Here is a 12,656-nt window from a genome sequence, read left to right as displayed (position 1 = left end):
TCTCGTTTTGGCACCTTTTTGGCCATTCTACCACCCAATCATTTCCCAATTAGTTAATATTTTTTCCTCTTGGCCTAAAGACATTGAAAAATCTTTTAAAATTAAACAACAACACAAAAACAGTTGTAGAACTTGTCAGAAGCTGAGGGAAGGAAGGAAAGCTGTTCTCAAAGCTGTGTAAAAGGAGTAGAAGTGTCTTTTAATTTCTTATTAGCGGTTTATTATCCCCGCGGACATTCCAGTTGGCCCATTAATATGCACGCGGCCGACAAAGTACTTCTGCAGGATCTATTAATTTTAATGAGCAGACAAAAAACGGATTATGAGTCTCCTTAGTAGGCAGAAGGCGGCATAAATTACTTAATACTAATTTTGCAGCAGGTGTTATTTTTGGAATAGCAAATGAAGAGAAGGGATAGCAAACCAACAGTTGATGTTCTTCGTGATATTTCTCTAATTGGAATTCTGAAATAAACGGGTACAGTTTACAATGACAAAATAGAAACAGAAGAAATAAATATTTTGTATCTCTTTTTTTAAAGATGGGTGGAACCACCCATCCAAATAACCTAATAGCAAAACAGCTGGACAAGATGGATTAAATAATGACTGTAATTTAGTAGGCACCATGAAAAAATTTCCAAAAATATTTCGCATTGAGTATCAAAGGACTCAAGAAAGAAGGTGACGTTTATCCCTTCGCTACAGGCTAAATGGTAAAAATTGAGCTAAGGAATATATTATCCAACCGATAAGGTGATTTGACGTCTTGGAAGATTTGATTTGCTTGGATTTTATGTACATACAGTGTTGGAAGAAATAATAGAAACGGCATACAATTTCCTTTTTTTTTTTGAGTCTATCTTTGGCAAAACGCAACTTTTTTTTAGGCTGAATGGTTTTTTTTAAAGCAATTTTCGACCTCGATTTTCTTGTTTATATTTATAATGAATAGCTGAAAACACTTTTTTTTTTAGCAATTCATTAATTCTGCGATTTCTGCTCTGACGACCAGAGTTCTTTAGTTTTTTCATGATTTCCTTTTCTTTCTCTAAGAAGTGCGTGCAACGACCCATACTGCATATAATGTTAGTAAATTAAAACAGAAATCACAACAAATTTTAATGGATATTAAATACCTTGATGTAGAATATTAAAATAAAACCAAAAATTATCTTTTATGAGATCTAAAATGTTTTTGACGTGAAAAATGCTGAGCGTTTCTATTATTTTTTCCAACCGAAAAACGTGGTAGTTCTACTAAAAGGCGTATAGAAGAAAAAGTTTCGCGAAAATAGGTGTCGAAATGAATAAAAATAATAGAACTACTATCCCACATTCTTGAACACTGATTTTCAGGTCGAAAAATTTGTCCAACGTTAAAAAAAAATGATTTTAAAATCAAAGTAGTTTGCCGTTTCTATTATTTCTTCCAACACTGTATATACAAATGTATCAAATGTTTTTCTTTTTTGGGAAATTTAACGTTATATACATATTCTGCGAAAATTAGGTTTTAGAACTTTATGTGCAGGTAATTCTATTAACAGTACGTGTAGAATGATAAAATGACAATTAAATATATTTATAGGACATACATATGTATATTTTATAGGTTGTATATAAATGAAAATATGTTTAAAATAAATATAATTGGTTGCCTTGCCTTGTTTGACTTTTTCTAAAGAATTGTTCATATGCAATATGTAATTCAACTTATTCAATCGAGAATTAAAAAATATCTATAAACAATTCAAAAAGTTGTTTGTTTGAATCTTTTTAAGTTTCTCTCTGTTGATTTAAATTTCTTTATCATTTCCAAGTCGTTGGCTCTACCCAGTTTTTATGATGAGCTTATCTATATGATATTTTTAAGTATAGCATGTAATTTCTAAAAAAAAAGGAAGAGAAAAAAACAAAATTTGCATAGTCAATTTACTTTTATTTCATTTTTTGTTTCAAATCTTTTCTTGCGGCAACAAATATTGAGTGTTTACGGCCTACCATACGACGCCACCCCCGCCTGCCTGCCTTTCCGCATTCCCCGGAGTCATGCCGTATAATGCGTTTGCATAATTTTAATCGCTCGGATCGGCCATAGGTTGGCTTACTAGCTGGTGGGCTTCTTTTTCTTGGTTTTAAGATGAGCTGGCAGAACTGGAACTGGCAAATTGCTGTTGTGTGAATCTTTTATGGCCCTCCTGAGTGTCCTCTGTGGCAAGAGGCAGGCTGTCCTATGTACGTATGTATATGGATGTGAACTCCTGATTTTCAACTCGAATAACTACAGTTATCGAAAGCGATTAATATGCTAATTTATGTCATTTTATGGTTCTAGTTTACTCGCATATGCAAAATAAATTGAGGGCGACTTTAAGTCCTTGACAAAAATCTGTCAGCTTCCATTAAATTAAAACCAAATCATTCATTTCGAACTTAAAGGTACTCAAACTCAAATTGATATTGACACATTTTGTGCGTGAAAATATTTGACATTTACCGCCTCCTTTGGCCTTCTTCTCCTTGCCAGCCTTAGAGTTGGCTTAATGTCAATCAGTTTTTCATTTCGAAACTTGGAATGGAAAAGTGGTTTTTAATGTCTAGACATCTTTGGATGGAACCAGCATGACAAATGTGAAATAAATGCAAATCTCCGAACTTTGATAAATCTAATTCGATTCTCAAGGAAAAGTTTTCCACAATCTTTTCCGCCCCCCCCAAAGCAGCTGTTGTCCTTCTTCCTTTATTATTTTTATAGATAGTTGTTGGAATTTGTCTTCTGGTAAAAATATTTATGTAATTTGTTTAAGCAGCTTTTCATATTTCGGTTTTTTTCTTTCTTCTTTTCATTGAAAATGAAATTTACATCCTTTGTTTATTTGTGTGCCCTCATGTCCTGCAGTCTTTTAATACTCTTTCCTAAAAAAGGACTTTACTTTTTTTTGAACAAGTCAGCGGATAAGAGAAATAATCCTCAACTTAAACTGTAAATATATATTCTAGATTTCATTGGAGATAACTTTCTTTAACCATTGTTGAGTTCTTTGTTGTTTAATCTCCTTGGAATGGAAGGGTTATAAGTTGTATCCTTACAGGACCGCCTTATCTTTAAGAAACTCACGTAAGTATTGACCTTTCTAGTGTCTTAATGAAAAACTATTGGGCGTTGTTTTACGCGTTTTTTCTATCTCTTCGTTAACTATATTTGTAGGTGATGAGAAAGTCTTTCCTTTCTAGAGTATATAATCTTCGGCAGAAATGGAAGTGCTTCTGGCCTTTGGTCTGTATTTTGTCTCTTGGGGAACAAGTCCGCTGCTCAGCAATTCATAATTTTTTTTTTTCGCAACCAAGCGAAGGAAAAGGAAAAACCTCACAAATTTGATTACCACCCAAACAAAAATAGAAATGTGAAATTTTTTTGCACATTTCCTTTTTCTGGGGGAGTTTATTTTGCATTTTTGCTGCCTTTTTATTTTGTGTTGGATTTTTGTTTCTTTTTTCGGTTTGTGAAATTAACGCATTATATTTATGTATTAGATGCAAATGGCAATAGCCGAAAGGACCTTCACACATGGCTGACCAAAGGGTCAGAAATCCAATTTTGAGAAAAGGAACTACGAATTGAAGTTCCCTTTCCGCATTCACAGAGTCGACATTTTTATTGCTCAATGAAATTGTCTTTTGCAATCAAGTCGAGTGAGTGGCCGTCTCTCCGTCTAAGATTTTAATTGGCCCCCAGTTTTGTTTTGCCCTTTGATTGCTTTTCCAGCGGTTTCGCAATCATCATTAGCCGCCTTCTGTGCGTGTGGTGGGGCACACAATCGGCTTCCTCTCCCCTCCTAAGCCCATTCATTGCCTTTTCGATTTCACATTTGCAAACACCTTTTGGCAATGCGATTTTCTTGTTACCTTTTTGGCATTGACGTGACATGAAAATCAACCCGAAATGTCTGTCACCATCAAAGGGTTCGAACTTTGATAGAATTTTGGGCAATTTTGTACACAAAAATTGCTTGGATTTTTGCGCATTAATACAAGAATAAATCAGAGAAAAAGGGGGATTGGCTGTTTCCCTCTTTTTTTTTGTAAGGGAATTGTGTCGTGTATGCACGAGTTTGCACTTCAAATGTCGCTTGTGTGTGGGGCGGGGAGAGGGTTACATTAGGGTTAAGTTGAGTCACATGAGACCGTAGTACGCACCAAACATACATTCATGGCCAGGTGGTGATTGCACCAACAGTTTAGGTAAATGGCTTTTTGGCAGCCTGTCAATTTTCTTTGCAATCGGAATATCAAAGGGAGAGACAAGGTCCTTAAGTTCTTGGACGAACAGGCACACTCAAATATTCTACCTAATACAATTTATCAATCGCGATACTTACCTGAAAAAAGGCAATACCGAAATGCCCTTTAATTGTCTCATAAAATTTTAGTTTCAGCTATGTATACACATTTTTCGATCTGAACTGAATAGATGCCGAATAAATGCCGATTTTGTTTTTCAATTGACTTAATAACAGAATTGAAGTTAATTTAAGCTGTAAACAATGGTTGAAACACTATTCTATAAATCGCAAAAAATTTTAAAACGAAGTCATATAAAATTACACTGCACAACAAACATTCTAGATTAAATGAAGATATTCTTCGAAGATTTTCGAAATATTCATGTTAGATCTCCAAATCAAATAACCTCCAAGAAATTTTTTAAACTAATAAGTGCGTTTTAAATTTTAGAAAAAACTTAAAAGTAAGGGACCATCAAATTTGACAAATATGTACATATATGAAATGAGTATAATGCTAACTTATCAATATTGTGAGCTCTCTGAAATTATCGATGCTAAAAGATATCATTACATTTTCAAACATTCAGCATTAAATTTTGGGGGTAGTCTTTGCACTTTTGCAATTAAGGATTATTGTCATGTCCATTGGCCGTCTCTCTCTTTCTTTTTATGAATGTATTCGGGTTTCCGCTGTTGCTTCTCCTTCTCCCTTTGACTTTGCCGACTCGCACTCAAAGAAAAGATGTGGTAAAAATATAAAAATTATTGATTATCAGCTTTGGCATCTCAGCGATTTGCTGCTACAAGCGACTTTTTCACTTTTTTCTGTTTATATTGTTGTTGTGCCTTTTTTTCGCTTTAGAGAAGTTGGGAGGAAGCTGGCACAGAGCTGGAACTGGAGTTTCGATCCCATCATTAAAATCATTGTGCGATATCGACACCTTGGCCACCACTTCCACTTGCTTGTAGACCAAGTTGGTTGGCAAAAAGCAAGATCGTTTCGCTTGTCTCACAAGTGTTGTCAACAGGTTCTGCGGAATGTTCTCTTGGACCTCATCCACATCCATATCCTCGTCATCATCATCATCGTTTGTGTCTTCGTCTGCTACTACATCTTGGTATTGGTACTGGTCTTCTTCTCTGTCTTCCTGGCTGTGTGTATCGTTCATCATGCGGCGATGACAAGTGATCAAAAATGCAGCAAGCAATATTTTACAGCAGTTCGAGTCTGACACATTTTGCAAGTATTTGTGGTCCAAGTCCAAGCTGCTTTCTCCTTAATTGTCCTTATCACTTTGTCATTAGGTTCGCTACATTCGGGCTATGCTATTGGGTTTATAAATATTTATAAACTTAAGAGTATATAGCATCGTTTGTGTGTGTGTCGAGATTTGAGATACTCGAACATTGATTAAATGTTTAACCGAATATGGTTGGGTAGTTCATAAATTAAAAGAAGTTGAAGCAAATGAAAAGGGCCTACACTTCCGCCTGCCCTTCCCCTACGAACTATGCCCCTCTCTTTTACTGTCTCTCTATCTCTCTCTCTGTGTATTTCTCTGTATTTGGTGGAAAATCAATTAAAAGTGTTGACTAACTGTTAATTGTTGTTATAGTTGAATCCAACGTGTAGAAGGTATTCGAAGCGAAAACGTGTAAAGTTCTTTGACACTTGCACGTGCCGCGAATTGAAATTCCAATTCCATCAAAATCCAAATTCAATTGACAGTCAGTCAGTCTCTCTTACTCTCGCAGATCAGGACGGCAAAGATCAGTTTGAACTCACTCGTGACAATCAGCCTAAAAAACAGTGGCAACTATTGACCATTTATGGCCAGGGCTTGCCATTAAAAATTATTAGTAGCTGCAGCAAATTACGGATTAATGTTCACTGGCTTTGGACATCAGCGAAATCTTCACAAATCGTGCCTGGCAATACAAATTGAAATTCTGCACTGCGGTAAATCAAGTTTTTGTTGTATAGACTTTTAATAGACTTGCAGACGTAGGACTACAAATAAATCTCAAATACTAAATCCACGTATTTGAATTAAAAGCACCCTTTATCATGAAAGTTAGAGCATAAGAAAAACTACACTTGACCCTCCATTATTGTAAATGCCGTCCTAGATCCGATTGGGCAGCGAATCGTATAACCTTTCAATATTTTTCAAAGAAACGGTTGACCAAGCACTTTCTATTCCTTGAATCTAATCCTTTATGGTGGAATACTGTCTTCCCGATTCGTAAACTTTACGGGTGATATTTAGGTCCGGCGAGTAAGGCGGCCACTGCAATGAATCAACATTTTTTGATCAATCCACGATTTAATCATCCAGGCTGTGCTTGAGAGGAGCATTATTATGTTGAAAACTCCATTGACGATGAGAATAAACAAAAAAAAAAGAAGACAAAAAGAATAAACAAAAAATGAAAATGAAAAAAAATGAATGTTAACAACAACAAAATTAGAAGCACTCATATTGTACTGATCAAGGTCAGCTATGCTGATAACGCGCAGTGTATGTACAATGTACTTGGATTATTTATCCAAAAGATTCCATAAAATTATTTGCATTATATTTGCTGAATATCAGTGCCATATCTCGCATAATATGTACATACATACATATGTACATATGTATATGTATAAATATATTGTTTCAAAACGACCAAATTATAATTTCAAATGTGATCAAAGTTTTAAACAAATTCTTTTTTATTTTCTTAAGCGCCATAGTAACGACATATCTAAACATTTTTTCAATATCACTTTCAGTGAAAATCGACTTAAGTTTATTAATAATATTTCGGCAAATTACTACCATCCTCCAACATTATGGTGGATGGACGCCAGTGGGAATCGGGTAAAAAGCCCAGCCGATCACTTCGATCCCATTTCTAATTATCGACATTTCCCAGACCGTTGTACATAGGAACACGTTATCGAATGTGAAGTATCGATCATGTACTCATGAGTCGTATCAAAAGAAAAGCATCGTACACATAAAAATATCGAAACAAAAGAATCGAGTATAAAATATCGGTATCAATAGCGAACATACTCGATTCCAAAAAGTATCAATATTTTTTCGTGTCGCTAGTGTAAAACGTTTTTGGGGATTCCATTATATTCATAATATTCACGCTTTTCTAATTAAACGAAAGTAACAAAACTGCAAATGTCTTCTGATAAAATGAACACCAAACCAGGAGGTATGAATACTAAAATTAATAAAATTAGTTTATCCATATGTGTGTAGATATATTTATGCATATACATATGTATGTACATACACATTTAAGTACATGCGTGCATGCATCTATGAATTTACATACATACATATGTATGTACATACATAAGTACAGTATGGAACAAATGCATGATTACAGCAAATTTGCAGGTCACAACTCAGAACACGTGTTTTAGGCAATTTTTTTTTTTAAATTTTACAGATGAAATGGATCATGCAATACTTAATCTGATGTTTTCGAGTCTGGATGGTTCTTCGGAAGAGTCTGCTTCTGAAACGAATTCGGTAAGTATTTACATACATTATACATTATGCAAAAATCATTATCTTTGATAATGTACACCTTAATTTTAGGTCATTGAAGGATTTGATTTTTTGAATACTCCGTGCGAAGGGAAATGCTGGCAGAAAGTGAAATCCATATTAACACAAGCAGCTAATGCAATAAGAATGAAAGATCGACAAATAGATAATCTTATACTTTTGGCTTTAAATAAATATCCGGATTTTAAAAACTTTCATGAACAGCCCAGTCTGAAACCAACTAAAGTTGATGCTGAAAAAAACATCTTGGACTTTGTATCAAAATACCAAGATCATCAAAAAAAGGTTAACAAGGAGAATGAAAACGAAATGAGTATTCAACATGAAAAAGAAGAACTAGAAGTTCAATCGACACAGCAAGCTAAATCTATAGACGAGCAACTTAATGCTCTTTTAGAGGAGTCCAATGAAAAAGTAAAAAGCCTTGAAATGCAAAAGCAGGAAGTGGAAAATCAGTTGGCAGAAATGCAGCAAAAACAACTATCCGAAAAAGAACAAATGAGTGCGAAGGACATTTTGATAATGGACTACAAGAAAAAAATAATGGAATTGGAAGACAAAGTAAAAACTAATGACAATGCAGTTAAAAAACACGAGAAAGAAAAAGTACAAACACAGTTAGCTACCATTATCATTGACTCTTTTAAATACAGCATTAATCTAAAGATAGAAAATAATTTAGCTGGTCCTGGTTGGTTAGTTGTCTATTGCAAAGTGTTGAACGAACCGTCCAAAACTGTATTTGTTGAACCAAGGATTGTGTTTGAACTTTTGAAAACGCAGCGACATGAATTGTACATTCACGGGGTTTACGCAAATGGAAAGTTTCATTATGCTCACTGGGATGAGTTCTCGCTCTCTTGGGACAAGTAAAGGGTACATGTGAAATTAAAAATTCAAATTATACGGGATGTTCATTTTCCGGTTTTTGTCAAAATGTTCTGCGCGACACTACCAAAAGTCAAATAATGATAAGACAAAAATTTAAGTATGACGTCCTTATAGAATAGTGCTTACAATTGTTCTTTAACATTGTGACTTAACACAAAAAATAATTTAAACAATAAGTTTCAAAGTTATTAATTAAAAAATTAAAGTAGTATATGGGCTCTTTGTCGGTTCATAAGGATTAAACAATATATATTAAAACACAAAAAAATTGCGTCTTCAAAATCGACGTAACATCATTTAAGGATGAACCTTTAAGTAATATTTAAAAATTAATAATTTGTCTTAAGCTTTGACTATTCCATATCAAATAATTCTAATTAATGAAAAGTAATAAACCATTTTGATTTCGAAAATTATGATTGTTGTGAGAAAAAAGATTTTCAGAGAAGACAAAAAGCAGATAATTCTGTCTGCATAGTCCGAAAAGGTCAAATTGGCGAAGCTTCTATTAAAGTCAAGAGGAAGTGAGTCTTTAAACCAAAAAAGATTTATTTTACTGCCTTGACTAACAATATATTTACTCATTTTAAGGTTGTTGTAATAATCGAGCAGTGAAAAATGAAAAGACTTGGAGTCATCTTGTTTAAAGAGCTTTAAAGAACGCAATGGCTCCTCCGTTGGCTCAATTGGCACAGAAATTCCTTCAATTCTGTCGTCAGATCGAAGGGGTACGAGACAGGACAATTACCATAACCAGTGTTTGGAAACTAACTGTAAGTGCATGTGGCCACATCCTGTATGCGTATGTGTGTGCATTGTCTATCTTTTGTCCTATTCAAGTGTCCATTTTTAATTAACACTCTGACAATTTGACGCGAAATGCATTTGGCTGGTATTGGTGTGCGTCTCTTCAAGTTCCCTGTACCCAACTCCTAACTAATGCACTGTTCTGTCACAGGACTGCCAATGTGCGCTTTGGCAATTTGTGATTCCCGGAATTCCTGATTGCAGCCAGTGTAGCCCGTTGAGCAGAAACCACTGCGTTGAATGTTTAGAATGCAATTGATGTGTCACAGCGGTGTGTGAGTGTGTGCAGCTTCCCCCAAAGAGACAACAGGGCCCCCTCTTTCATTGTGTTCCACCGCCCACCATCCCTGATAAATGTTGCATGCGCCTCTGTGTGTAACCCAATTATCGTTGAAAATTACTCACACCGACTTCACGTCGTCATCGTCATGGATGTGCAACTGCTTGGCATGGTTGTAGGTCGGCAAAAACCCTGACAGTCAGAAGGGGGGAATAGAATTGGAGTTTGGGTTGGCGAATCACTCCTAGTTTCACTCGCTTTGCATAATTGATGACAAATTGAAATCATGTTAATGTTTATGAAGGTGGAATGAAGAATTCATAAAGTCATATATCAGTGGAAACCGAAGAGACAATCTTCAGATACATTTAGGAGATTCTCCCTCTCTCTATCCCTCTCTCTCTGTCTATCCCTTTCTGACAAATCTCTTGGCCATAAATTCATCAAGCCATTGGCAATGGATCAATTTGTGGTTACCATAGAGAGCTTAGCCAGTGTCGGCCAAAGGTCTCCCCGGGGTCGTATTTGGTGGCCGTAAATCGAAATGAGTTTCACATAAATTTTCAATTGGTCAGTCGGCATGCAAAACCAAGAAAGACTGTGACCAGGGGTAGGATTGAGAGCAGAAGAAAGGGGCAATTGATTGCTGAACTTAGTCGGGCAGTTTAGTGAAGAAGAGTTTCCCTTGTGTTTTGCATCATTCACAAAAAATTTCGAAATTAAGTAACACATTTATTGTTTGTTTTGATTTTTGCAATAAAAATGCCTGCAGCATTGTCGGCCAGTGGCTCCAAACGCAATGACTCCCCCGTGGATCTGATAAAGTCTTTAGAGTTGTCCGGGGAAGCAGATCTCGATGCTGAGATCAAGAACTGGATACTTTGGGATCGCAACGAGGCCACATTGCAGCAGGTGGTCGATGCAGTCAATGACAAGGATTGGGAGGCTCTGCGAGTGCGCCTCGGCACTCGCATTCCATTCGGCCCGGCCGGTCTGAGAGGCGGGATGCGAGCTGGCTTTGATTCCATCAACGACCTGGTTATCATACAAACAATGCAGGGTTTAGCTCATTACCTGATAGAAACCCATCCAAGTGTCCAACGGAGAGAGACCCAAGGAGTGGTTATAGGCTACGACGGACGCTACAATAGCAAGCGGTTCGCCCAACTGGCGGCCTCAGTCCTTCTCAATAGTAACTTTCGCGTCTATTTCTTCAATCGCATGATTCCAACTCCATTTATTTCGTTCTCCGTTATAAATTTGAACTGCCTGGCTGGCATTGTAATCACTGCATCGCAGAATCCCAAAGAGGACAACGGATGTAAGATCTACTGGGCGAATGGGGCTCAGGTCACAACGCCCATTGACAAGAATATCCATGATGCCATACTTAAGAATCTCGAGCCAAAACCCTCTTCTTGGGACCTTTCGATTTTGGACGAGAGCCCTCTTCTGGATGATCCCTATCGCTTAGTCTATCCAAAGTACTACGAGGCCTTGAAGAAACTTCTGCCACCTGTCTTTTTGGAGACCAACGAGTGCAGTCAGTTGCGTTTTGTCTATACACCATTGCATGGTGTTTGTTATTCGTTTATGAGAGAGGCATTTTATCAGGCCAGGTTGAAGCCCCTGATTGCAGTGGCTGAGCAGAAAGATCCAGACCCCGAATTTCCAACGGTTGCCAATCCTAATCTAGAAGGTAAGCAATTGCTACTCAATCTACAGATGCATTCAAAGCTGTTTCCTGCTTTCTCCATAGAGGGCAAGGACACTTTGGCCTTGGCCATTAAGAAAGCCGAGGACGAGCATTGTACAATTGTTTTGGCCAACGATCCGGATGCCGATCGCCTGGCGGTGGCCGAACTGGATCCCAAGGGCCGCTGGAAAATCTTTAATGGAAATGAAATTGGAGCCCTACTTGGCTGGTGGGCAGTTGAGAGCTATCGCACAAGAACACCCAAGCCGGACATATCCAATTGTGTTACCATTTCCAGCACGATCAGTTCACGAATTCTATCGGCTATCGCTCGAGCAGAGGGTTTCATTCATGTGGAGACATTGCCAGGCTTCAAGTGGATGGCCAACAAGGCTCTGGAGCTGCAGGGCCTTGGCAAAACGGTGCTCTTGGCATTCGAGGAGTCATTCGGTTACATGTTTGGCATGAACCATGCCGACACAGATGGCATAATTGCAGCCACTCAATTAGCCACCATGGCATGCTATTTGCGCAGCACTCGCAACATGACACTGATTGAGAAATTGAGGGAGGTCTACGATCGTTATGGCTACCATGCGTCCATCAGTTCACATATCATTTGTCCCGATGCGGATCTATCATTGCAAATCTTTGAACGATTGCGCAGCTTTGACGATGATCAGCCAGGAACTTATCCACGATGCATTCTGGATGGCGAATTCGACGTGATGCATGTAAGGGATCTGACAACGGGTGTGGACACTTCATATGCTGACCGCAAAGCTCGTCTACCTGTTAATCCCAACATTCAAAATATAACATTCACCTTTACCAATGGATTTATCATCTCATTGCGATGCAGTGGAACTGAATCCAAGATGAAGTATTATGCCGAGATATGCGGTCTACCCGAGGATAAGGAATGGGATGAGATGAATGATAAATTGTACCGCATGACTGCTGCTGCTATAGAGGAATTCTATCAGCCCAGTTTCCATGGTCTTGAGTCGGGTCGGACAGATGCTTAAAGTCAACCTCTTGGCGCATCCTTTAATGTACTGACAACTCATTAAAGTCTTGGAATATCTTTCGGCTCAGAGGTCACAGAACGCCAA

The 12,656-nt window shown here is 37.3% G+C and overlaps 2 protein-coding genes across 2 annotated transcripts; both read left to right on the top strand.

Annotated features, from left to right (window-relative positions):
* Positions 1-7,353: 7,353 nt before the first annotated feature.
* LOC111519596 (myosin-2 heavy chain-like) lies at positions 7,354-8,933 on the top strand. The gene is made up of 3 exons (XM_023181178.2): positions 7,354-7,505; positions 7,746-7,828; positions 7,898-8,933. Exons 1-3 carry the CDS (start codon positions 7,472-7,474, stop codon positions 8,738-8,740), a joined length of 960 nt encoding a protein of 319 aa, XP_023036946.1. The 5' UTR covers positions 7,354-7,471; the 3' UTR covers positions 8,741-8,933.
* A 1,615-nt stretch (positions 8,934-10,548) lies between these two features.
* Positions 10,549-12,656, top strand: LOC6652276 (phosphoglucomutase-2). Its single transcript, XM_002074843.4, has 2 exons — positions 10,549-11,544; positions 11,605-12,656. The coding sequence occupies exons 1-2, from the start codon at positions 10,608-10,610 to the stop codon at positions 12,567-12,569; spliced, it is 1,902 nt and encodes a 633-aa protein (XP_002074879.1). The 5' UTR covers positions 10,549-10,607; the 3' UTR covers positions 12,570-12,656.

This window comes from Drosophila willistoni (genome assembly GCF_018902025.1).
Source record: "Drosophila willistoni isolate 14030-0811.24 chromosome 2L unlocalized genomic scaffold, UCI_dwil_1.1 Seg168, whole genome shotgun sequence".
NCBI classification, from domain to species: domain Eukaryota; kingdom Metazoa; phylum Arthropoda; class Insecta; order Diptera; family Drosophilidae; genus Drosophila; species Drosophila willistoni.
The sequence above is the reverse complement of the archived record's forward strand: the minus strand, read 5'-3'. Positions and strand labels throughout refer to the sequence as shown.